Source organism: Syngnathus leptorhynchus, chromosome 11, assembly GCF_054491065.1.
Source record: "Syngnathus leptorhynchus isolate UIUO chromosome 11, UIUO_Slep, whole genome shotgun sequence".
In the NCBI taxonomy this organism is placed as follows: Eukaryota; Metazoa; Chordata; class Actinopteri; order Syngnathiformes; family Syngnathidae; genus Syngnathus; species Syngnathus leptorhynchus.
Window position 1 is genome coordinate 9239407 of NC_141205.1, and position 27073 is coordinate 9266479.

Below are 27073 nucleotides of genomic sequence, written 5' to 3' on the forward strand. Positions count from 1 at the left end.
AAAACAAAAAGTGAAACAATCTCAATAACCCGGTGTGGTAGAAAATGATAGACATCAATCAAAAAGAAAGAAATACAAAGTACATTAAGATTAAAATTGACTCATTCACTCAACAAACTTAAAAATGAAAAGTGAAACAACCTCAATAACCAGGTGTGGTAGAAGATGATAGACATCAATCAAAAAGAAAGAAAGAAGCATCCAAAGTACATTAAGATAAACATTGACTCATGATCAGTTAGTTCAGGTGCAATGAAATTGCATTTTGTTATCTTATTAAAATACAAAGTGAAATGAAAGTGAAACCCAGAAATTAAAATTGATGATTAACTAAAAGTGAACAATAGCAAAAATACAATTTTGTCAGTTTAATTCACCAATTTAATCATTAATAGTTCCGTGCTTTTTTTTTGTTCATCATACTATTATGATCTAATTGCAAAGGATTTTTTTACCACGAACACAGGAGGACATCTAGTGGTCCGTGGTGAACATTTATTTATCTGATTTAACAGCAGGGGGCAGTATCGTAACTTAGAGCCGAGTCGTCGCTTTATTTACTTCCGGAATCAAATTGCTTTCTCTTCCGGTTGTCGTCTGGTCGCCTAGCAGGTATTAAACGTCTTTCCTGACGATGAACTGTCTAATCTAAATCAATCTGTGTGTGTTAACGATGTCTGCATATCAACACTCACTAAGTTTAATTAAGCACGTTACAAAGCACACATCCGGTGCACTATTTTATTCATGCCATCCCATTCAGAAAGGATAAGTTAGTATGAAGTTCGTGCTGTTAGCATGATCTCGCGTTAAAAACAATTACGTGCCATACGCAATCTGTTAAATTTTGTAAATTAAAGCCGACGTTTTGCTCCTAACTTGCTGTCGGTGTAATATGTTACTTGTTTTAATATAAGAGTTATTCTTGCGGTTTTCTTCTGTTCAAGCCTTGTAGCAAAGCATCAATGTGGCCAGCTAATGTAGCATTGTTAGCATTGACTAACTCTCTTCTTTTTGTTTTGGTAGGTAAACTAGAGTCACAATGGCAAAGTCGAAGAACCATACGACACATAACCAATGTAAGTCTTTCCTCGTTCACTGTCTTCCTTTCTCTGTTATTATTTTTTTTTGATGAGTCAGTCTCTGCTGTTTTTTTATTAAGTTTTATTTGTTTTATCCCCCACACACTATAACTGCATCAATTGCCCATGCAATATATACATCACATTCCCTCTTCCCTCCACAGCTCGCAAAGCCCATAGGAACGGCATCAAGAAGCCCACATCCCACCGCCATGAGTCGCTCAAGGGGGTATGTGTTAATGCACAGATTTGAAATGATAAAATGGCAAATGGGCTGAACTGTTAAGCACTTTTTTCTACCTTCGATACTCACAGGGCTTCCTCATTCACCCACTGATGACAAATATGGCGTGCTCGGTTCAAACGTTGTTTGGACACGCATGAAGAAAATTTGGCTATTTAGCTGCATATGTGTTTAATGGGTTCATTGAATGTAAACACAGGCATCCAGCCTAAATGGACCTTTAAATGTACTACACACGAAAATGGATACAGGCATTAATTGCCTTCCTGGACCAACTTTTTGGCTTGTCTAGCTGCAGCTTAGTCTTTCCGGTTTATGAATAGTCTGACCAAAACGTTTTTTTTAATGCTAATTTTCAGATGCTGTTTCAATAACAATTTGCATCTGAGATCTTCCCTCTTCCTGAATAGCTGAACGAAATAGAAATGTTTCTATTAAACATTAAACGTAAAGTTTGCAATAATGCAAATGATAACTATACTGGTGATCTATGGCCTTCTGAGTCGTATGTGTTGCACAATTAGTAGTGCCAAAAGAAAATAGATCTTCGCAAAGACGAGAAATCTTGTGGTGTTCTAACGCTGCAAGATCTCGTCCTATCCTTAATACATGTTATGTCATAATTGCATTGGGCCTTCATATGATCTCGTCTTAGAATCGACAGGAGACAAACGCAAACACACACTTTAATATGTAAGTTTTGTTTCTGAGGAGTTTTGTTGCTTTGTAGGTCGATCCCAAGTTCCTGAGAAACATGCGCTTTGCCAAGAAGCACAACAAGAAGGGCTTGAAGGCTGTGAGGAAGGCCGCAGCAGCCAAGGCCGCAGGGGTTGTGGCCCCTGCACCAGCCCCAGCCGTCGCTCAGCAATGATCTGTCTGCTTGTGTTTCCATCACAATAAAACAACGCTTTAACAAACACGGTTTCTTTGTGCGATTGCTCTTGTACAGTATTTCCGTCATAATAAAGCAATGTTTTAACAAACACTATTTTTTTTGTGTGATTTCTCATGTACAGTATGTCAACATCTCAGGCTGTCAATTGAACATGTAAAATAAGGCATATCAATTAAAATTGGTGGTGTTGTAGTGGTGCAGCTGTCAGTGTAGCTATAACAATGGTCATTATTGCATTTGGAAACATTTCTTGAATTGCATTAAAGAAAATGACACAACAGAGCACCATTGTTTAACTACATTGCATCTCGCTTAACAAGTAACAAGACATAGTCTTGAATGACATGTTTACAAACACTGCAGATCAGTCGCTAAAGTTCATTGATACGCGTCTCCAACGGTGGGTTGTTCAATAGTACTGGGAAAATTCAAGATATGTAGTTGGTCACATTATTCGTCTTTTACGGATACAAACACAATCAAAACCCCACACAAGGAGGAAGGACACTGAATAATATGGCTGAGTTGTTAACACCCTAAATTTGATATAGAAATTTCTAAGATGAGGCATTACAATTCCCAAACGACGTCCTCCTATTTGGAGTGTGAAAATTCCGACTTTCTTTGAATTCTTGAATGAAACATTAAATCCTCCGGTGTCGTCACTTCCGCTCATGCTGACACCTACTTGCATCATTTCTTGTCTTGACAACTCGGGTTGGACAGCATGTGAGTAAACCATTCAGAGTGATACAGCGTCAAATAAATGATCGCACACTCCACGATGGTGGCATATTGTACCCCGTTGTGTAGATCTTGTACGCCTTCCTCTCAGCAACGCCGCAACGCTTTTTTTCTCGTGCTAATTTACTTAAACATTGACCGGCTAACTTAGCACGCTTGCTAACTTGAAAGAGGCGTCATTATTGGGGAGAAGTGAACTTGAAAATAGCTTTTCTGTGCGCATTTTTCTGGTTATTTATTTAAAATGACTGATCCATTTTATATGTGAGTTTTTATTTATTAACATTGGTTAATATGGCTTTGTTGACAAATTGTGGACAGCATAATTGGAAGTACTCTAAAGATACATAAATAAATAAAAATGAAATGCATATATTGATTAATAACATGTGACCTTAAAAAAACATTAATGATGTCGCTCATTCATTCATTAAAATTGTCATGTCATGTCACTAGTGTGGAAAAAGGTCCAATAAGACTTTACATTTTTTAATTAGATTTTATTTTGCTTTGATTTAATTTGTATGTTATTGTATTTGATGATCAACCAAATATAATTCTATATTAGATACGTGACTGTATTTTGACTGTGACACACTTGTTAAGAGTGCTACATAAATGCATTTTAATTGTGCGTGATGCAATGTCTTGTATTGATAGACAGACGCCATCATGGTGGAACCGGTGCCCGAGTCCATCAACTTCCCTTCACGAGAAGAGAAGATCCTGCAGATGTGGAAAGACAAGGACTGTTTTTACGAGTGCCTCAAACAATCCAAGAACAGGCCCAGGTGAGCAAATGGAAGCATCTCAGCCACTGTTAAAGCCGTAGCACTTCTTGTCTAGTTGTTGATGACTGTCTTGACTTTTTTTCTTAACCCATTCACTGCCAGCCCAATTAAATTCCCTAGCATGATCTGAATATCAAAGCATTAAAGCATCCGTTCTTAAAGCGCTGATCAAAAGTTCAACATTTTATTAACCACTCTGGTCGACTTAATTGTAATCACACAATCTCCCCCACCAGGTACACCTTCTATGATGGCCCACCCTTTGCCACAGGTCTACCCCACTACGGTCACATCCTAGCGGGCACCATCAAAGACATTGTCACCCGCTTTGCCCACCAGAGTGGCTTCCATGTGGACCGGCGCTTCGGTTGGGATTGCCACGGCCTGCCTGTGGTAAATGATACTGCATATTATTTTTAAACTCCTTTCCTGCTAGATCTGTCTTACCAGCTGTGTGTTTTGTAGGAATATGAGATCGACAAGACCTTGGGCATCACGGGACCTGAAGACGTAGCCAAGATGGGCATTGCTGAGTACAACAAACAGTGTCGAAATATCGTCATGAGATATTCTAACGAGTGGGAGGTAAGAGTTTGTAAGGAGTAAGAGTGTTTTGGGGTATTTGGGGAAATGTCAAATGTGTAACTTGGGAATGTCGGTCGTTGCTAGGTCTCGGTCAATCGAATGGGCAGATGGATTGATTTCAAAAACGACTACAAAACTCTCTACCCGTGGTTCATGGAGACTGTCTGGTATGTTTTGTTACAAATGTACTCCTAACCCTTACTCACCCCTAGCTAAGCGTTCTATTTAACTTCAATTCCAAGTATATGGTTCACTTTTGTTGCACGACTTTGTTCTTTCAGGTGGGTGTTCAAGCAGCTTTACGACAAGGGTCTGGTGTATCGTGGTGTTAAGGTCATGCCTTTTTCCACTGCATGCAACACACCGCTCTCCAATTTTGAATCACACCAGAACTACAAGGTCCACACAACCTTCACATTTGAGACATTACATGAGGTTACAACAGACAGAAAAAAAAGTCAACTTTTTTGTTTTATTTAAGGACGTTCAAGATCCATCGGTCATCGTCAATTTCCCGCTGCTGGACGACGAAAATGTGTCTCTTATTGCGTGGACCACCACCCCGTGGACGCTGCCTAGCAATCTGGCTCTGTGTGTCAACCCTGAAATTTCTTACGTCAAGGTCCAAGGTAAGAGTCTCTAATCCTGCCTGTCATAGTCAGTGAGATACAGCAGGGGACGCTGTTGCAGTGCGAAGCAAACAATTCAATAACTGCACCGCCTGTGCTGCATGGGAGACCGCCTTGGAATACCAATGATTTTTTTTTCTTCTTTGCATCAATTCAGTTTCTTTTTATCCATCATCCACCTCATTCCATCTCCATCCAACATTTTCTTCCTGTTTAGCTTCACCCTCCACCTGTTTTTGACCTGACGTCGCTCTTGCGTTTCCCTCGCCTCGCCTCTCTCGGGCTTCTGTCAGCCTCTGCGGGTCCACGCCTCGCAGTCATCTGTCACACCAATGACGCGTAGGGACGTCTTCTTTTCCCCCTATGCCGCTCCAATCTCTCCTCCAAAAATCGTTTTAATTTCAAATTTTGCGCTTTTGGGAGCGTTCCTCTGCCGGATGAGCAGTCTCACAACACGGCCATGGAGTCCTTACCTGACCTTGAGTTTTTATGGCCTCGTTGTTATCAAGCAGGAGTCGAGACCCTAGTTAGAGTCCCCCCCACCTCCGAGTTAGCAGTAATGCGGAGAAGAGCATAACATGGTTGCTGTTTATCAAACATGAAACACGGATCAATGAACATAAATCACTCCTGTCAGGGCCATTTGTTCCAGCGTTCATAAATTAAGCAGAGCATGAGGAGAATCATCAGTCACGTATCGCCAATGTAGACAGCTTAGAAGACATTAATGAGGAGGAATGGACACCAAGCGGTCTATGTCACACTATTTACCGGATGACCAAGTACTCTTCGCCTTAGATCTCCCGTCATTGCTTGACTTCCAAGCTCAAAACAAATTTCCACATGTAAAGTGAAATCCGATCGTAAAACCCGCGACACAGTCACAGCTTGTCCTGAGGTTGCCTATACTTGTTTCTTTTTCTCAGATAACACCACCACCAAGACGTACATCATGATGGAGTCCCGGTTGAGTGCGCTGTTTAAGTTGGAGAACGAGTACACGATCCTGGACAAGTGAGTGCTGCTCACCTTTCAATAATGCGACAGAGAGAGAGTGAGAGAGAGCGAGAGTGAGTTACAAAAGAATACAAGTTGCAGAACTAGCCAAACTATGGGGGAAAAAAATGGTTGACTTGCAGTTTGAAAAATACTCGAATGGTTTTTACAGTTGCAGTGGAACAAAACATATAAAAACAACCTTGGCTAAATATACTGAATTGTATTTCAAGCCTAAAGACTTATTATTTGATCTCATGGAGAAGCCAGTTGTGGTTGTTGTTAAATAAAGTGAATTCAACAAAGTGTCAAAGTCTCAAGTGAGTTATCGGTAAAGTACTTGGCATAATAAGGACAAACATTAAAAGATGGATAATGGATGGCTGTCTTGGATGTGTTTCTCCAACTTCTCCAAAATTGTTTTCTGAAAACCTGAGTTTCGGCTCTGCCTGACATATGTCTTTGAAATATGTTCCTTGCCTTTCCAGATTCCCTGGCAAAATGCTGAGTGGAAAAAAGTACAAACCTCTTTTCAATTACTTTGCCAAGGTTAGTAAACTCTGTGGCACTCTCTTACTTTTATATATTGGCTAGAAAATGAAAATCTTTGAATCTTTTTTTTTTTCCGACCACATATTGGCATTTATATTTATGTACTTTAAATCTATGTCTATTTCTGCACCATTTGATCTCAGTGCGGCGAGAAAGGAGCGTTCCAGGTGGTGACGGATAACTATGTCAAGGAGGAAGAGGGCACCGGAGTGGTCCATCAAGCACCTTATTTTGGAGCTGTAAGTACAGATGGGAATCTTTTACATTATTTATTTACATCATATATCTTGCTGAGTTAGTTGCGTACGATAGTGAGTATATAATTTAATTCAAGTCATTCATATAAATATAAACAGCATTTCGGAATCTAAATTTGAGGATGACCTGGATCATTGCTAATGGAGCTAGATGACCTTGTCAAGAGAACTTAGAATTCCCTGAAGCTTGTAGGTAACCTTCGAGTTGTCTTGAGTCCTCCGCCACACTCGTTCATCTTTCAGACGTTGAATGTAAAATGCTCTAAACGTTCTTCAATGCACATATTTTAGAGATGGCAGATCAATGCGTTTATTTCCCCCTAGAATGCGGATTTCCATTTATTTATTTTTTCTCTACTCTAATGTCCTGGCGCTGAGATGCCAAACAGCCCCCTTAGCCATCCGTCTTGGGCCACTTGACAGGCTGTTTGAATACAGAATACATTTACAGTTGGAGTGCAATCAGCTACCTGAGCTGTCACAGCGGCAGCAGTTGCGCTTTTGTTCAGTAGCTTTGCAAACATACCATTTAGTATGGAATCATAAGGTGCCATTATGCTTGTGAGACAGCTTGTCAAAATGGTTGGCTTATTATTTGAATTTCATCTATTTAACGCCAATGTATTGAGGGAGGAATTCATATCAGGAAAAATAGAAGACTATCTTTTCTTTATTACGACACACTCTTGTGCTACACTGCTTTGTTATACTGACTAATGGGATTAATCGTTTTAATCAATGGTTGAACGCATGTCTAATTTGCCATGTAGGATGATTACAGGGTATGCACTGAATACAAGATCATCCAAAGGGACCAAGCTCCGATTTGCCCCGTGGACGCCTCCGGCTGTTTCACATCAGAGGTCACCGATTTTGCGGGACAGTACGTCAAAGTGAGTGACACGTTAGCCCCATTTAGATTAGCTTGGTGGTCTTTGATTAAAAAGCCCCTTTACAGTATTGACAGCTTTTTATTTTAAGCCACACAGATGACCACGATATTTCTTGTCCCTACTGCTCACCATTTCTCTGTTTATGACCAGAAAGTGCATTTCCATCAAGGATTACTGATCTTTTTCGACTGTAAATATTTGCTTTGAAGTATTTCATATATCATAGGTTATGTCTTTGAGTTATCGGATAATGTGAAGACACTGAACAACTAAAATACAAAAGTTATAGTGTCAGCTATTTCACCACTTTTTGGGGAAAAAGCACTAAACACACATTTGATATGCCTATCAGGTAGGCAATTATGGAAATGGGGTCCTAGGCAGCCTGACCGAGTAAGTTGCGTCATTTACCCTGCCTACTCCATGGCCCCATTTTCTCAGCAAAATTCCCTTGTTTCCAGGCTCGTTCTCGATCCTTACTGCCGTCATATTTGACACGGCTTCCTAAAATAGCCTCCTTCCATTCCATCGCCACTCCTCGACTCCTGCCACCACCCCATTTGTCATCTTTGGCAGCCGTAATGTCTTCTTCGTCCTACCTGATAGCGCATGTCCTTTTTCCTGCATGTTAGCTTCATGATGTTGCCACTTCCTTGAGCTATCGCATTTTGGCAGTCAATGTTTCCCTCAATTCAAGTTTGGCTTCTCGATAAAACCACCGTATGAAGTAGCTGAAGTTATTTAATAAGTTATTGTTTATATGTAATAACTTCAGCTACTTCAAATATTGTTTGGATTTAATATTTGTACCTAGATTTTAAAAGTACTTTGACCTCCATTAGTCTACTCAGTCGTAGCTGGCAAAATTCCTCTCACTTATCATATCGCAAGCTGGTGTGTTCACATTTTAATGAGTTAGCGGTCAACTTGGTAGTAAAAAAAGGTTAATATAGGCCAGGAGTGTTTTAAAAAAAATAATAATAATAAATAAATAAAATTATGACAAAGTCTTGCAAAGTGTACCTTGCTAGAAAAAGTGAGGCAGGGTCAAGCACATTTCTTTCTTTATGGACAATTTTGTAATAACTTGATTTCCTTTGACCTTTATTTTTGTTTAACTGATTGATATGAATAAAATCTAGATTAAAAGATATTAATTGGAATAAATCTTGGTTTAGGGTCTTTTAGTCACTGTTGATGTACGTGTGTGTGTGTGTGTGTGTGTGTGTGTGTGTGTGTGTGTGTGTGTGTGTGTGTGTGTGTGTGTGTGTGTGTGTGTGTGTGTGTGTAAAACCCATGTTCGTCACATTTTTCAACATTGCATTTATTTCTAAATATACGTATACTAATTTGATTACTGTAGGATGCTGACAAGAATATCATCAAGTGGCTGAAGGAGAAGGGTCGCCTCATCAACTCCAGCTCCTTCAAGCATAGCTACCCGTTCTGCTGGAGGTGAGACATGCACAGCTCGCATAGTGTAACTGTAGCTTCTTATATTAGGAATTACAGATCACATTAAGTACTTGTCTAATTCAGCAGCGGCAAACCGTGAGAGCCCCTGTGAAGTCGCAGTACAGTTTCTCAGTCAGTAAGGTCCAAATGTACCACAGGGTCAATAATGGTTTGTGGTTTCAGAGCGGAATCAATTCGAAGTCAGTGTGCAAGCACAGTCATAACCTTTCAAGGTCCCACATTAGCAGAACTTCAATTCATTAACTTCTCTCTGAGCAGCGGTTGAGTTAATTAAGCTCGTTATATTCAGCAATGTCAAGCCACTAGTAGATGCAGGCTGGCGGAGATGAAAGTTTATTTGCAACCCTACTTCATCTATCTGAGTTATGGAATGTAATCAACTGTTTGGCTTAAATGGAAGAAATGAATGCACGAAAATATATTCTACCGACACTTCTTCCGTTGCCCGTGTGTGTTATTTCTTTGCTCATAACAATTTCATATACCCGCAGGTCGGATACCCCCCTGATCTACAAAGCTGTACCCAGTTGGTTTGTCCGTGTGGAGCACATGGTGCAGAAGCTGCTGGACAACAATGGACAGTGTTACTGGTAAGCACTCAATTTGCCACGCTCTGGCACACTGAATGTGTGACGATAGCTCAAAGCCACTAGTCACCTAACTTTTCAACCAATAACTCCAGACTACTGTAAGTAATACACAAAATCCACTGCAAGATCCCATATTTGCACAATCTATGCAAAGCCATAGCTGAAGAAATGATCCATAGCAAGGTTGTGGGAAGGCAGTTTATAATGAAGAGCTGGCAAAATAAAGATCCCATCAAGTATTTACAAATAAATCAAATATGATATAAATGACATACAAATTGTGCATGTTGCTAATCACAATAGCGGAATGTGAAGTAAACGTCTGCATGAAAGGCTCTCCAACCAAGCGGTATTACCCCAGGTGCTCCCCGTGCTCTTTTCTGAGCGGCTGGTAATGGGACTGTCAAACTGAGATGAATGACTAGCCACCAGGAAGGTGAACACACATACATATACACACACACTTAAAAGAAAGGGCGAGAGTGACGTGCACTACTGTAAAGGATGAATTCATTTCCTGTGGCGTAATTGTGGTACACTTAATTTCACAGCAACCGACTATCTCTACGTGCATTTTAAATGAATTGGCAGCAGTGGTGCACTTTTAATATGCTCTGAAAACGGTTTTGCGTTATAAACTTATGAATACAAAATGATCTTGTTTTTTTCCATTTTCTATTTTAGGAAAATAATAGCTAAATTTTTTGTATATAGTATTGTAGTTAGTATGTGTTGTTGATACATAGATGTTAAATTTTACGAGTGTATGAAACAACTGTAACTCAGTGTTTGAAAAGGTGTTGAATATGTATTTCTTTCAACCATATACAGTATGTTGATAATACAATTTCAATAATGCTGGATTTAGCTGACACGCTTTAGGCCTTCAAACATGCGCTCTTATGCAACTTTCTAATTAAAACTTTCCTCCAGCGAGCGTTAAATAATTGAAGGGACGCTTTTTGATTAGACGCACCACTTCTGCTCCCGTAAAGATTTTTTAATTCCACCCAGATTGTCTGTCAGGGAGCCTTGCCGGCTCATCAGCATCCCCATAAAAAGGAAAATCCTCCTCTGGTTCGGTGTGCTTTCACATCACGTTCGTGTTCGTTGATCAGAGGTTTAAAAAAAAAAAAAAAAAAAAGCCCTTCAGAAAGCAAAGTGCTTGTTATCATATCCCCACAGTCATTTGTTCGGCTTGTCTCGCTTTCTCGCATTGGTGCAGCGGGCAGGCGAGGGCTAAGTATCTATTAGGCCCCTTTTTTTTTGTTTTTTTTTGTTTTTTTTTTTGAGTAAATCAGCGACCAACCTAACGAGTACTCGAGGAGCGCTCACCTCTTCAGTGGAACCTTGACGACACTTCACCGACCATGACTGGACATAATGACTAATAGATGAGGCAGTTTTTCCTATTTCCTCCACCTTTTGCCATTCCTTCATCAGTTTAAAAAAAAAAAAATCACTTTGGGTCTCCACGCTATTGCCATCCTGCCTAACTAATACATAACAATTCTTAACGAAGTAGATTTTTCATATATGAATTATAACTGATACTTAAACCTCCAAATTCCCCGCTGGACGTTGTCTTGTGGTTTTACTAATTATTGGCGAGATCTGCATTTAAATTGCTCATACTCATCTTTACTATTATAACCCTTGAGTCCCCTGTCTACTCAGAGCTTCTGAGTATTCGAAGACTACACACTTAACATCCTACATGTAGCAAGAGAAAAAGGAGGAGAGGAGTACAGGGACTTGGTGAGCAGCAGTGGCAAGAAAAAAAATCATTAAATTGATGTATTAGGGGCCTAAATAGAAATGCCTGCTACAAATGGGAATTGATGAACTCATTGCTTGGTGGGTGGATGCGGAAGATGATATATCCGCCCTCCTCCCCCCTCCTGCCACAACCGCCAGCACCATTTCAGCTTGCACTGCTGAGCAATAGAGAAAACACTCAGTAAGAAAAAGACAAGACGTAACCTATCTGGAGAAAGTATGCAAATAAGAACCATCTCGCTTTTTTTTTTTTTTGCTTGGCACTATATTCATATATTTATGGTGCATAGGCCACAAAAAAGTGAGACCGTGTGAGATTATTGTATGACTGGAAATATCCTTTTCACACAAGAAAAATATGAACGGAAATAAAAAGTCATTTCGACCCTTAAATACCTTAAAATAGCCTTTTGTGCTTATCTTCAATCCACGGGACTCTGTTGCTTTTGTAGTTGTGGTAAGAATCCTGCTTGCAACTTGATATTTTCAATATTGGTGCTGCCATTTTCCCTTCAGAATTACCTGAATTTTTTTAGGTACTACAATAATTGCCTTATTAACTAGGCTCCCTAAATAAAACCATCCTCGGTGGACAAAATGTTGTGGAACGACCTATTTTGAATTTTGTGTCGATAACAAACTTCTGGGATCTTAATCTTCATTTGTATAAAAGTGAATCAATGACAGCACTCGTCAAATTTTCCATTTCCGGCAGGATTCCTGATTTTGTGCGTGAGAAGCGCTTTGGCAACTGGCTGAGGGATGCGCGCGACTGGGCCATTTCAAGGAACCGTTACTGGGGCACGCCCATCCCCATGTGGGTCAGCGATGACTACGAGGAGGTCAGGAAAACACAACAAATGCAATAAAATGACTCATTAAAATCGCCATGAGCATGACAAGGCACTATGGAAATTCTACAAGTCATTTTCATAAATTAATTACGTTTCATCAATTCATTCCGTTCAGAAAATGGATGGATATGCATTAGGGTAGTTACCGTATTGGGTGACCATCGTTTCCATTATGTGCAGTGTGACTACATATTACAGCCCCCTCCTCCCTCCCCGGAACCATTAGAGTCCCTCCATAAACTAAACTCATACATAATTTATTTATATAAACAAGAAACCTAATGGGTTCAGGTTTCTCATCATACTGGTAAGGGGAACATCCAAGGAATACAATGCAAATAGCGATGGAATAGAAAGCAGAGAAGATAATGGAAGGTGGAGGAAAGAATAAATGACACTACACAGAAAATAGATACAAGTGAAACGCAACCTCCTAGTGAAACTGCTTGTTGTAATTTCATTATTATCTCATAATAATATGATATGATGAATCATATAAAGGAAATTCATGTGTCACAGGTTTCAGCTGGCTGCTTCTTAAAACCACATAAAGGACAAACACAAATTCCCCATTAATGAAATAAAAAAGAGGCCTGAAGATTCGCTTTTTGTCCCCCCAATAATGCGATGATAAAAAAAAGGGATGTAGAAAGAATCACATTCGACTTTACACATTAATGTTTGAATTTGCACATTTTATTTGACTATAAAGAAAAAAATGTATTGAACTCCAAATGGTAACACCTTTGGGGGTTTTCCACTTGCCATTCTATCTTCAGAATGTTTCAGTTTCTCTTTCATAAGATTCCGTTCAAGCTAGGAATTGTCACTGATCACAGTCAAATCCAACTGACGGGGCGAAGTCAAGTGAACTTAATAAAGCTGTCACGATTGTTTGTTTTTTTGTAGCTTAAATGGAGTGCCGGTCCCTGGGCTGAAAGAGAGAGGGCTGATGACCCGCTTGCTGGAAATAGCGCTGTCACTCCCTGGTGCCTGTCTAACTCTTCCCATACTAGCAACAGCATACTCGCACGCACAAAAAACGGTTTCTTTGTGGTTGCCATTCTGATTTCCATCCCCTAGTAGCTATTCTTTTAGTTTTGTCGCTTCCAGGTCCAGTGTGAATATTTTGTGCCAGATGCGGGTTAGTAAAGGTAACTTATGTGGGCCATGTTCGCTACCTTACGCTCTCAAAACTAGAGCAGAGCCCATAGGCCGACTCTCGGCGGAGAGCACTTTACAAAGTTGCGCTGAAGGTGTATTAACTTCACAGAACGACTTTCACATTGAGTTTACCTCTGCGTAGCGTGGTTTAACTCGAGGCTGATCAAATTCTAAATCCACTGTACATATCTGTGCTCACTAACCTATGTCACCATACCACTGCTCTTCCAATTTTAATAGTGTTCATTCAAATGGAAGCTTGGGTGGAGCTTTACTCAAATGTGTGTGTTGATCAGGTGGTGTGTGTCGGCTCCATTGCCGAACTGGAGGAACTCACTGGCGCCAAAGTAACTGACCTGCATCGGGAGAGGTGAGTGGTCAAGCAGAAAGCCCAATTCAAAGTATTCTGTCTTTGAAACCCCCTAAAAAAAAAAAAAAAAAAGTGAGCTCGGTTGTAATTTCACGCCCTTTGCACTCTCTCCCTCCTCAGCATCGACCATCTAACCATCCCGTCGCGCTGCGGCAAAGGTGTCCTGCGGAGGATCACTGAAGTGTTCGACTGCTGGTTTGAGAGTGGCAGCATGCCCTACGCCCAGGTCCACTACCCCTTTGAAAACAGGAAGGAATTTGAAGACACGTTCCCGGCGGACTTCATTGCCGAGGGAATTGACCAGACCAGGGGGTGGTAAGTGGAAGATGGAAGGTGGACTGATAAGCAATGGATGCATTAAATGCATGGATTTCCTAAAAGACACAATGTCGCAATTAAAATGTGACCAAGAGAAAAAACATTTTATACTCTTAGGATCTCGCTGCCCATCCATCAAGTGTGAAATGACACCACTGAATGTTAAATAACTTAGTCCATTGAAACCTTTTTTGTGTGCCCCTCTTTAGGTTCTACACCTTGCTGGTGCTCGCCACAGCGCTATTTGGCAAACCGCCCTTCAAGAACGTCATCGTGAATGGCTTGGTACTTGCTAGGTGAGTCTTCTGTCTTGTAAGTGATGTCCCCCCCCCCATCTCAACCATTTTCTTGGCAACACTCTTATACATCTCCCATCCTTCACCTGTCTGTTCACCTGCTGCTTAAGATCGTAGTGGTTTGTGCGTGACATTTAGTTGCTCAGAGGTGCTCGTCACTTGGGCCCATCCTCGACTTCTTCTTCCTCCTTCCTCAGCCTTGGGCTCTAAACAGACCACCGTGCTCACAGGCCTGCTGACCTGGAAGGGCGCCGCTAATTTGAATACCAAGTGCTCTGTTACTTCGATGTTTTTTTTTTTTTTATGCATGCGTGCTTTGTGTATATGTGTGCACATTAATTCCTTTGCCTGTGTCACCCCCCCACCCCCCTTCAGCGATGGACAGAAGATGAGCAAGCGCAAGAAGAACTACCCGGATCCGGGCCTCATAGTGGAGAGCTATGGCGCCGATGCCCTCAGGTCAGATCTTGCGCTTGAATGTGAGCAAGTGTGATTATGCGTTTGTGAAGCATGAATAGCTGTATGCCGGTGGGAGAGAGAGTCTATATATATGAGTGTGCGCTAACCTACCTTATGTCATTAGCTGGCATGGTTTAGAAAGAATCATGAGCCTAGTTTGAACCGCCACAGTCCTACATGCCGTACACGCACACACTCACGCAAACGGTACACTCACATTTTGCCCTGAGCTGTCAAAGCACCGTGGCATATGGCCTAATGAATAAAGCACCACACAGTTGCACCATATGTTCACATACACAGGAAGAAAAAGTGAGTTGCAGAGAGAAATATGATTGTTTGTTTCTCTCTAGAATGTAATAAAATAAGAAAAGGCCTGTATTAGTCCCGCATTGGGATCATTCCAGTTTTATAGAAGCTATGCGGACAGTTGCAGCACTCAGGAAGATATAATTTACAACATCAGGGAAGGAGTTGGGGGAAAAAGGCCATGTAGCGTCAGTACATGATTAATTGATGCTAGAATAGAGAGATGGGAACTGCAAAAAAAAGTACATGTCCATATTGTTTTCACAATTTTGGACTGAATGCCATTTTTCTGAGTATATCCAATGCAGCTCTTAATCGATGTGTTAATTGAAGAAGCTGATTGAATAAAATTGCCCATTTTCAGACAAACTGTCTCAAATCTTGCTCGCTGAGATTTTTACCGTCTCTCACTGCAGACTGTACCTCATCAACTCTCCTGTGGTGAGAGCAGAAAACCTGCGTTTCAAAGAGGAAGGTGTTCGAGATGTGCTGAAGGATGTCTTCTTGCCGTGGTACAATGCGTATCGCTTTTTGGTGCAAAATGTGCAAAGGTTACAAAAGGTACGAGCGCTTAATGAACATCACAAAATGTCACTTCTGTCCAAACGCTCCCGCAAGTCATCCTTTCTGCTCCCACGTTAAAAAAAAAAAACATGGACAAGGTTGATGGCGTAACAATCTCACACTAATAAATTCATTGCTCATTGGTACCAAATGGTAATTACCTTTGATTAATAGAATGAAATAATGTTGTAAAAAGGTGCACTAATTAGTCCCTGGGGTGTTGTTTATCTACATGTGGGTGTGTATTTAATTTTGTAGTTTTAAAAACGCCGCTCGCTGAGGGAAAAAAAAAACCCATTAGTATTCTGCATAACACTTTATCGTGAAGATCCGATTAGATATTGGCCCATAAGCAATTCTTTTTACACGCATAATAATTACATCACACTATGATTTTTGTGACCCCTCGAGTGATAGTTTCCGTCACCGTGATGGAGCGTGTGCCGATGCTTGCTTGAATTATTGCGCGCAGGAGGACGGCATTGAGTTTCTGTATAACGAGAACACCGCAAAGCAGAGTGACAACATCATGGACAAATGGATTCAGTCTTTTACGCAGTCTCTCATCCAGTTTTTTAAGACTGAAATGGACGGTGAGTAGACTTTTGTGTCAAGTAGCTTTTGCATCTGACAACTTATGAGTGTGAAAGTGCTTAGAAGCTGTTGGGTGGTCTGTCACGCAGCGTACCGCCTGTACACCGTGGTGCCTCGTTTGGTCAAGTTTGTTGACATGCTCACCAACTGGTACGTTCGGACTAACAGACGCCGTCTAAAGGTGAGTTGATCTGCCTGACTTTTTTTTTTGCCGTTGTTATGAATATTTTAGTCGCTCAAACGGTTTCATTTGATTAGAATTCCGCACTAGTCATACTTGGTTTAAAATGCGATAGACAGAGAGAACTCAACGAGCAAAGAAAATGGCAACTTATTCGATGATAACATTTGTTTAAATGCTTGTGGATATTGTCATTCATACAACTCATTGCAATCGCTTCATCGCGCTAGAAAAATACAGTGGGCGGCCCCCTGCTGCACATCAGTCAATAGCCGCATACATACAAGCTTGCTGCAATAAAAAAAAAAAAAAAAAACCTCCGAGCTGTGGTGTTCTTATTGCGGGGCCGATTGCTATATTTTTATGCAACCACAAACATCAAGGCACCATTGCGGGGCTGAACAGCTACCGTATCTATATGATAATATTACACGGAAAAGGAACTTAACGTGATAGATAGCGGCTATATCAGAGGCAACTTGGTTCCATTGTGCATTGTCCATTTCTGCAACACACTCCCTTACCTTTATCTGTTCCACTCACTGGGGACATAAAGTGGTGCCTTGAGAAGTTTAATTTATGCGATCACTCAAAACACCCGCAAATTGTCTTTCCCCATCGCAATGAAACGAAATGCAATTAATCATCCTTGGTGGCAAAGATAAAAAAAAATATATATTCTTAATCACCTATGTTGTATGCCACATAGAAATGATACAACAGACCACCATGTGTAATTTTCCGCCATTACCTCTTTTTTGCGTGTGCATTAGTGGCATTGGACTGTTGTGTGTTTAGGCACTTGTGCCCTATTCACTGCTCCATGGGTAGAGGCATTGTATTGACAATTTGACATGTGTTTGAACTTTGTAGGGGGAAAGTGGTACAGAGGACTGTCTGTGGGCGCTGGAAACCCTCTTCAGTGTGCTCTTCTCCATGTGCAGGCTGATGGTGAGTCATCCCAGCTTGTGTAAAAAGCGTAAAGAGTGAGAGAAAAATGCCTTTTGTTGTGGGTTTGTGTGTGTTTGCGTGCATGACAGACTGATTGCATGAGTGTGGAAGAGGAGCTTGTGTGTTGTTTTTTTTTTTTTGAAGGCTATGAATTAAAAAAACATGTGAGCCAGCTAGCCTAACCTAGATCAATATAGATCGTTTGTGCAGATTTATGAATTCATTAGTATGCTCAAAGTGCAATGCTGGCACAACTCAGTTTGAACTTTTGCTTATGAAATCTCTGGAATAAAATGTGGCGGATTTGCTTATTTACCTCCCCTTCCCTGAAAAAGAAATGTGTAAAGCTCCTTTTGACTTTTGGACTTCTGCAGTGGGAAATGTAAATGAACCACAGTTGCACAGCATCAAATCATCTTCCTGTTATTTTTTACTACAGTTGCTCTGCTTTTCCCCTCCTTTGCCCTCAGGCTCCCTTCACACCCTTCATCACCGAGATGATGTACCAAAACCTGCGTAACCTTGTCGACCTCGCCTCTCTGGAGGAGAAGGATACCGGCAGCATTCATTATCTTATGCTGCCCCAAGTCAGGTGTGTGTGGGGTGGAATCCCTTTCATTCCACAAAAATTAGTTGAGTGTGTGATTCTTAATCAAACTTTAATGGATAGTGCGACGTTTCCCTTAGAGCTCTCATCAACATAAAATACCTTATTTTTTTTTATTTTTTTTACATCGCCTGCTTTTACCGTTCGACTGTTGCCTTATAACTTTGATTAGAGGATTTACTATCAATTCTTTTCACAATTTAAAATCAATGCCGGGTCTCTGGAGATGAATAATATTTTTAGCTCCACCTCCAGACTGCAAATGAACGCTGGGTGCCTGATGTCACCACTTGTTGATTTAATGAATTAATTTAATGCAGTACTCATTAAACCTTGAGCCACAACATATTAATTAAAACAGTTAACGATGTAGTTAATCACGAAATATCACTTATGTTTATTGGGATTATTTTCTGACACTTTCTGACAACAATTAAAACATGACCTGTCAAATTGACCAAGGAGCGTTATTTGCTTATTTATTGCAACATTTAAAAAAAAAGAAATGAAAAAAAAGTAGTTAAATGATTTTTCCACATTCTTTCAGTTCACATAACCAATTTAAATGGAATTTAGACAAAATGTAATTGCAAAAATTAGACTATAAATTCACTCAGAAAAAAGACATACAAACAGATTAGACTATTCGTCAGCTAACAGATGCCTTTTCAGATTGGTGTTCATAACACTGCAAACATCTACTGGGCACAATCTGGTTGGTCATAGTTTTATAGCTACATATTTTCAATGCTTACTATTTGCCATGCAGTTTTTTGATGAATTCATCTCATGACACACATGAGCAACGTAGTTCTAAAACGAACAGATGAAGTGATCATCTGAGTCGAGTAGCCATTTATCGAATTGCGGATGTGCTAAACTTGTCCGTGTTGCCTTTTTGCAGGGAAAATTTGATTGACAAGCGCATAGAGAACGCCGTTTCTCAGATGCAGTCGGTGATCGAACTCGGGCGCGTCATCCGTGACAGGAAGACATTGCCAGTGAAGGTATATCATCCATTTTGTCTCGTGCACGACCAAAACTCCGTGTACCGGTGTATAACTGCTGGGCTGTGAACATTTGATTGATTGTCATGTGCTTCAGTATCCACTCAAGGAAGTGGTCGTCATTCACCAAGATCCAGACGCTCTGAAAGACATTCAGTCTCTCCAGAAATACATCCTGGAAGTAAGTCAATCCATATATGTAAATAATACAAATAATAAATGTGCACCCAAAATATTTGGTACAACTGTTGCACGCTTCTTTCGGATTCTTTGCTGTAGGGGAAACACGTACAGGCGGGAGCGTTGGCTTTCTCACCTCTGAGCGCTTAAGCAGCCGAGAAGACGTCTTCAATAAATGCAGTGTACTTTAGAATGGATGAGAATAAGCAGCACACTGCGCAGCGGTGCATGATCTCCTATCTTTTTCGCTCTCCACTGGCGACTGTATTAAACCAAATCCACATATAAAGAGCCTGCTCAAGCCATCGCTGAGTTAAAAATAGCATATCAGCAAGTCATCTGCGTGAAATATCCGTCTAAGCCACTTTGCAGCACAATTGAGAGGAGCGTGACCAATATTTGCCTTATCACATATGAACGTCACGTATTTCTCTCTTTAGACAAGGGAGAATTGAACGTATAGAAATGACCGAGAAAGGCTGCCAGACTCACTGGGGACGTAAAGATGGGCGAGCTCAGTGACTGCTTGATTTCACGGTGCACTCCCCCTGTGACAGAATGACTCTCCAGCGTGAACTTCTTGATTTGTTTCTTAGACTGGCTGGCAGAGAGCGCTTAAGTTTAAAATTGCTGTGTTGCGTAATCCTTATTTATAGCATTCAGATTCTTAGGCCTTTCTGTCATTAGCAAATCCTTTTAGAAATGATTATCCATTCGATTATTCCATTGAATACTTGGGTGACTTAGATGTCTTGTGGAATCTCAGAACTCTGTTGCTAACCAAAACAGCAGCATAGTCATAGGCGGGTCTCTGGGCAAGTAAGAGTTCCTCATAATGTCTCTCTTCTCTCCCAGGAGCTCAATGTGCGCCAGCTGACCATCTCGACAGACAAAGACAAGTACGGCATCCGTCTGCGGGCTGAACCGGACCACATGGTGCTCGGCAAGAGGCTGAAAGGGGCGTTCAAAGCCATCACCGCTGCCATCAAGGAGCTCAGCAGCGAACAGGTTGAGGCCTTCCAGAAGAAAGGTATGGCCATTAAGTCTACTTGAGGGTAAAATAGATGTCGTGCTTCAACTGAAATGCCGCGTCAATTTGCAGAATTTACACCATAGAGGAAGACTATCCTCTTTATAACAAACAAGTGTCTATCTTAAAATGTGAAAGCCGTGTCCAAATCAACAAAGCACGTTACTGATCTCATGTATCGCCAAGTAAACTCAAAGCAGCGCGAGGTATTTTGTCTCTCCAATTAGACGAGGAGGAAGGCGCAGAGAACCCTTAAATCTCACGGGAAAGATACTGCAGAGGTCATCCGGACTGTGGGAATTTAGCGTTGCCAATCACTTGGACGTTTGAAGTCTAGTCTGCTCGCAGATTGAAGCAAATTGTGGCTCCGAGTGACAGTTTATTGATCACAATGCATTTGAGTGAGAGAAAGCTTGCATTGCCTAACTCAGAAAAAGATTTTCCCTTTCCAGATCCATAATAGGTGAAATTCTGCACTGCCCACTCCCACATGCTATGTAAACATTTTTAAATGTATTTTGCTATTGAAATGTATTTAAAGACACACAATTTTGTAAGCATACAATTTGTAGAAAATACTCTGCATATACATGCGTCTTTGCTTTGAAAGGTTACACTTTGATGATGGCCGCGTGGGTTTATCCAAAGCCTGAAAAGGCATCACTTTTTTACTTCGGCTCTAACTTTGATCCCGTCATTTTGATGGGGTACCTCGGAGGTGAATCGCGAGCCAAAGCTGGAAACCAAAACGTAGAGATGAAGGATAAGATAAGACAAGAAGCGGAGTGACTTCCTCCCCGCCTCTCGCCTCGGGGTGTCCAGGAGTGAAGAAAGGGACGTGGTCACGGTTTTTCGAGAGAACATAGAGACGGTTAATTGGTGCCTGTGGCAAACTTCAAACACGAGGAAAGTTGATTGGCCACATTGTTTGACAGCTTGTGCGGATGCAGCCAGGATGCTTGTTCTTCTCAGGAATTTCTTCGTACAAGTGAAGGCGAATATATAAACTAAGGGTAGAAGAAATCAGCATTCTGGGTGACTGAAATTTTTTTACACTAATAGAGCTACTTAGGTCAAATTAAAACAGCCAAAAGGTGATGTGACAGTCTTTTTTTTCCCAAATATTTGGAGCATCATTTGGCTAATTCATTTTATTTTACGAATTCAGAAAATGCTGCCAAGTTTGTTACAAAAGTCCCAAAATGAATCTCATTGATTTGCACTGTCAAGGTGAAGGGGAGCACATCAGCATCTTATTGAATGAGAATATCCCAAGCTCATAATGGGTGGGAAAAGAAATTATCTTCTGTTGACTGCTCTAATGACCGTCGATCAATTATGCTTTGATTCACTTCACAGGCAATACGAATCCTGTCTGCTTACGCATTGTGGGAGTCAGCTTGACATATGCCTCATTTCAGGTTCCATAGTGGTGGACGGCCATGAGCTTCACGAAGAGGATTTGAGGCTGATGTACACGTTCAATCAAAGCTCGGACTCAGCCGCACAGTACGAAGCCCACTCTGACGCACAGGTGAGCGAGCGCTTGGCATGAGGATGCTAACACTCAGAAAAGTAATGACGCACAAATCCAGTATGCAAAGAATTAAGTGTGGTGCCACATCGTGTAAGAAATTTGGGTTAGTAATCAATAATAGGAATTTCTTCTATTATTGGCGTCAAGAAAAAAAAAAAAATTTGCATTTTACTCATCGCCTTTGATAAGCAATGTAGAAAATCGTTGTCATGTTAGATTCTTTCGGTGAATGTTCTGAACTCCTCTTTCCATGCGAGTGTTCAATTGAGCAGAGTAAATGATTTGCCACGTGAGCTGGAAAGGATGCCGGGAATTCTTCCGATCAATTCGTCGTTAGCGCGCGCAACCCGAGTGTACGTCGTCAAATCCGATTTGGATCTTCCGCTGTATTCCACTCCGCTTTAACAAGCCAAAACGAGACGACAAATGGCGAACATTTTGACACGCTCGTCATGTCGCGCGTCTACTGTACACGCTTGAGAACTGCGGCGACAGTCTTCTCCCTGAATGGGCAGGAGATGCAGAAGAATTATCACCGAGCTAAGTGGAGACCAGCTCCTCTGGCTTTTTCCTCACGGGCCGTCACTCATCATCGCTCCGTCGAGCGGACGTGCAACGCACGGCTGCGCCACTCTACCGAGTCGGCTTTTTAATTCGGCGCCATTCTCGCTCCCTCGCATCGCCTCTCGGTCTCCCATCTGTCTGCCGCGCTCTCGGCTGTGTATTGTTTACATGCGCCAAGAGTGTTCCTCAGTACAGTACATTACAGTCGTCGTGACTCGGAAGATAACGAGCTTGACCTCCTTTCAGGCGCACGGTCCATCTCGTGTATGTTTTTTTATTTCCCCGTACTGTATAGTTTTCATGACATACTGTGCTTATTATCCGAATATATATTGTTTTCAAATATGTGCCTTTGAATTGATACTGCTATTGAATCAGAGTCCACGTGCTTAATTTTAGACTGGGGCCGGAGAAAACATTCATGCAGTCTGCTTGCACATCTTTAACAATGTGTCGTCTCGTCTGTGGCGTAGGTGCTGGTACTGTTGGATGTCTCCCCGGACCAGTCCATGGTGGATGAGGGTGTGGCCAGGGAAGTCATCAACCGCGTTCAGAAATTACGCAAGAAGGTTGGTAGGGGCATTTTACATTTCAACATGCTACTGTATAATAATCTAGCGTCTGTGATTGCATTCCCCCCCCCCCCCCCCCCAAAGTCTAAATGTTGAAAATTAGTCAATTTCCTGGGTCACTGTGGCAAATGTTCAAACCTCATTATAAATGTTCCTAATAAACGACTTAAGAATATGAGTGCGGGGGTGAAATTTTGATGATTATTATTTGTAATTAAACACCTAATTGGTTGAATAATGAAGCCACTTTCAGTTTCAGACCGCCAATTTCCATTCAGCGTTAGCCATTTTTTGTTTGTTTGTTTCTACCCTTGTGATGGTCCTCCTCTTTTACCGCCTTTCTTCATATTTTTTAACACTCTGATGCTAATTTGCGAAATCTTTCCATAGCAGCGTCCCAGTCAGACATTTCTTCATCATAAAGCGGGATTAATGGCGGCTTAATTACGCTCTGGCCCCTTTCAGATTCGAGCGTTGGAGCTTTGAAGTGCGACCGGGGAGTAAAGACGGATTAGCCGGCAGCCTCTTGTTTTCGCGAGAAACAAACAAGTTTTTTCCAGTCGCGCACGGTCGTAGCGGCGGCACTGCTGGCTGGGTCCCGGCTAGGCCGCATTCCAACTCTTATTTCACCCCCTCCCCATCCAAGATCTGTGAGGAATTTTCCACCCTGGGGATGAGAATTAATTTACCCAATGTCCACTCGTACTACGGCTCTGTTTGTGCTCATGTGGGTGTTTTCATTTGTGTGCTTGTGGTAGCAGTAGGTCAACCTATTCTTTATCAGGAGTTTTTATCAATCTACACGCACACACACACACCCGCACCCACAATCAGAGCGGCATTCCCATCAGCAGAGGGTCGCCGCCTTGACTTGGCAGCGAGAGCCTATAAACCTTCTTCCATTGATTGAGCACTCTGTATTTTGCTAGCTTTATTTTTTCTGCCCTTGAGCTGTATGTTGCGATTGCATTGTGCACACGTGTGTGTGGTAGTCACCAAAGTGCATCTGTCCGCACATGCGGCACGTAACAATCAGGATTAGGACGAAATCAATGTTTTCGAAGGTGGCGAGGTTAGTGTAAGCTCCAAGCGCTGAAATGCTGCGTGAAATGATTTCAACCAGTCCTTTTTTTGTGTGTGTCTGTATTTGTTCTCACACTTTTTATTCTTTCTTCTTCTTCTGCTTTCTAATCCCACCTGCTTTCATGTCGCTGTGATGTTAATCCCATTCTCTCTACTTTTAGGTAACCGTTCCCTACAGATTTGATGTATTATTGGGAAATCATTTCACCCTCCATCATCTTTGCCTAATCAAAAACACGAAACAGGTGAATGTTCTTTCAAGAGTTGATTTGTGTTAATGGTCTTGTCCGTGTTTTTTTTCTCAGGGCCATTTGGTGCCGTCGGACGAGATCACGGTGTACTACCGCTGTCAGCCAGACGGGGAGTACTTGGGTTCAGTGATTCAAGCTCACACTGATTTCATCCTGGCGACAACGAAGGCGCCGCTATTGCCTTACCCGGTCCCCAAGGGTGCTGGCATCATTATCCAGGAGAAGACGCAGGTACGAGTTTGTAAAGCATCAGTGGGATCGTCAAAGTTTAACATCATTTATGATTAAAAATCCCCTACCAATGATTAGCTCACCAAAAGTCGCAGTTCTATTTATTTTTGGTACCAGTCAAGATTATGAAAATGTTGCTCAAATGTTACAATTTTTTTTCCTGTACACATGGTAAAGATTTTATGGCGATGACAGTTTGAGTGCCTAAAGAGTTAGACTGGGTCGTTGAGTTTTATTATACAGTTCGTACGGTCTCAACATAACCCAAATTTGTACGCAAAATTCCATACCACTAACAAAAAAGTCGTAATCACAGTAGATATTTGTATGATAAACATTTCTTGAACGTAAAATTTAAAAAGTCTGTACACTTGCATGGTAAACATTTCTTGAACGTAAAACTTAAAAGTTTGTGCACTTGATCCAGGGTTTATGATAACGACAGCTTGTGCGTGATGAATGAATCATCCACTTGATATTCCCTGTGGGAAATCCATTTGGAAGTCAACTGTTTTAGCAGCTACATTAAAGTGCTAATGAATATATTAGAAGTACTTTGATTCCCCCTTCACTTATACTTTCTGTCCCTTATGTTTGGTGCAGCTGAAGGGCTCCGACTTGGAGATAACGATTGTAAAGGGATCGTCGGAGCCACGGGCCGCTTTAAATGGCCCGGCGTGTGCTTACGTCAACCTCAAAATGAAAGTCAACGGCAAAGAACAAGGTAGAACCAAAGACAAATTTTTTTTTTTTGAAAAACTACAACTTGTACAAATTGTTGAACCTTTCCAGACGGGGTGGTGATGCTGGAGAATCCAAAAGGCGATAACGAGTTGGACGTGGACAAGTTGAAAACGGTGTGCGGCAGCATCTTCGGGACCAACAACGCCAAGCTTAAATTCTTTAGCGACGGCAAAGGTGAGCAAGGGGCCAAAACTTTTTCTCTGTGGACTCTTTGTGTCTAAAGGCGCGCTCATCTTCACCGCAGAATTGCCGAGTAAAGCGGACCTGCGGGCTCTGAGTGGTAAAACCTTGTCAGTGACAACAGACGTGACTTCCCCCGGGACCGCCATCCCTGGCAGCACCCTTGTGTGTCCTTACGTGAACTTGATGCTCTGTGATGCACGGCCCGCCGGTGAGAACATAAATGTTTTTGTAACATGGAAAATAGCTCATAACTCTAAATTTTCAGTTTGTGCTTCATAATTTCATGCATCCATAATGTGGCTCCTTCTATTGTGCATTCCTTGACCACAAGAGGGCAGTATAACACATGCATGTGTGTTAAATAAAGACAGTCACAACTTCTCAGTAAGCTGCAGTAATTGAATTTAATGTTAGTTGTTTTACACAGAGGATAAAGAATTCATGTCGCGCAACAGTTTGTATCTAGAAAAACTCATAAGTTGAGTCACTCATAAGTTGAGATACCGTTGTATGAAATGAAGGTCGATCAGTGGATCACACTGAGGCCACACATTTGTAGAGTAATTAGTCAAATGTGTGTGTACCTGTCTTCCTCCATACTCACACTCCTGCAGAGTGCAAAACGGGACAAGTGGGCACCCTGCTGCTGGTCAACCCAGTGGGCCAGAACAAGCTTGACTACTTCGGCCTGATGTCGGAAGCCGCCAAGGTGTTCGGCCTACGGGGGAGGCGGCTCAAACTCTACCTGGACCAGGATCTCAGCCAGGGTAATTAAATTCGTCATTGTTTGTTTTTTTTTTTTTTTTTTTTAAAGCTGGTTTTGTTTTCTTTTTATTTAACCTATACTATTTGTGAGCTAAGCCAAGCTGATACCGTGCAGTGGAAAAGAAACCACAGATACAATGAAGTATATTAAGTAAGTCACTAATTATCGTTTTGTCTCTTTTAGAGCTGCCGGTTGATTCTGCAGTAAAATCTCTGGACACCAAAACTCTGTTTGTGCGAGTTCTTCCCACCACGGCGGAATCGTAGAACCCTAAGAAAAAAAGGAAACTTAAGACTGGTCATCATTGTTACAGTACAGCTTCCAACTATTTTTTTTTTTTTTTTTTTTTTTTATAAAACTCCTGACACTCAACTTGGGGTCATCCAACTTTTTAAGACCCAGAAGCACACCAAAATAAAAATAGCACAGATCTCCTATGGAAAACAGTTAATTATGCACTTGTAATTTTCTTTCCCATTCACTACTAAAAACTTGCAAGGTGTCCTTTTTCAAAACTCATTTAAGGTGCAAAGGTCCAGACTAGTCATTACGAATGTGCCAATTAATTGGGCAAACCAATTTGCATTATCGTGGCTACACGCCATTTAGTATTGAACAGATAAAACTTGCATTGCTTTGTGAGTCTTCATTTAGAAAGTTGAAATGAAATTTTCGGCCGGCTGAGCTTTCAGGTTGACATATGGAAAAATGCTGTCAAATGGAATAAATCAATGGTGATGGAAAA

At 41.4% G+C, this 27073-nt stretch overlaps 2 protein-coding genes across 3 annotated transcripts; both read left to right on the forward strand.

Moving 5' to 3' along the window:
• Positions 1-546: 546 nt before the first annotated feature.
• rpl29 (ribosomal protein L29) lies at positions 547-2309 on the forward strand. Its single transcript, XM_085924133.1, has 4 exons — positions 547-612; positions 1027-1079; positions 1247-1311; positions 2057-2309. Exons 2-4 carry the CDS (start codon positions 1043-1045, stop codon positions 2195-2197), a joined length of 243 nt encoding a protein of 80 aa, XP_085780259.1. The 5' UTR covers positions 547-612; positions 1027-1042; the 3' UTR covers positions 2198-2309.
• A 555-nt stretch (positions 2310-2864) lies between these two features.
• iars1 (isoleucyl-tRNA synthetase 1) lies at positions 2865-27073 on the forward strand. Of its 2 annotated transcripts, none has more exons than XM_085924528.1 (34): positions 2865-2950; positions 3626-3756; positions 3993-4149; positions 4222-4341; positions 4426-4508; positions 4623-4740; positions 4823-4970; positions 5897-5984; positions 6455-6515; positions 6662-6757; positions 7546-7668; positions 9032-9123; positions 9636-9734; positions 12229-12355; positions 13828-13901; positions 14022-14216; positions 14429-14515; positions 14891-14974; positions 15700-15844; positions 16320-16440; positions 16531-16622; positions 17496-17573; positions 18044-18165; positions 19085-19187; positions 19285-19368; positions 20223-20397; positions 21819-21931; positions 22972-23067; positions 24459-24635; positions 25239-25359; positions 25428-25553; positions 25624-25770; positions 26177-26329; positions 26512-27073. In XM_085924528.1, the coding sequence occupies exons 2-34, from the start codon at positions 3638-3640 to the stop codon at positions 26592-26594; spliced, it is 3807 nt and encodes a 1268-aa protein (XP_085780654.1). In that variant the 5' UTR covers positions 2865-2950; positions 3626-3637; the 3' UTR covers positions 26595-27073. The 2 variants fall into 2 exon arrangements, with proteins under 2 accessions (XP_085780654.1, XP_085780656.1); XM_085924530.1 differs by having other exon boundaries at positions 2909-2950; positions 3630-3756.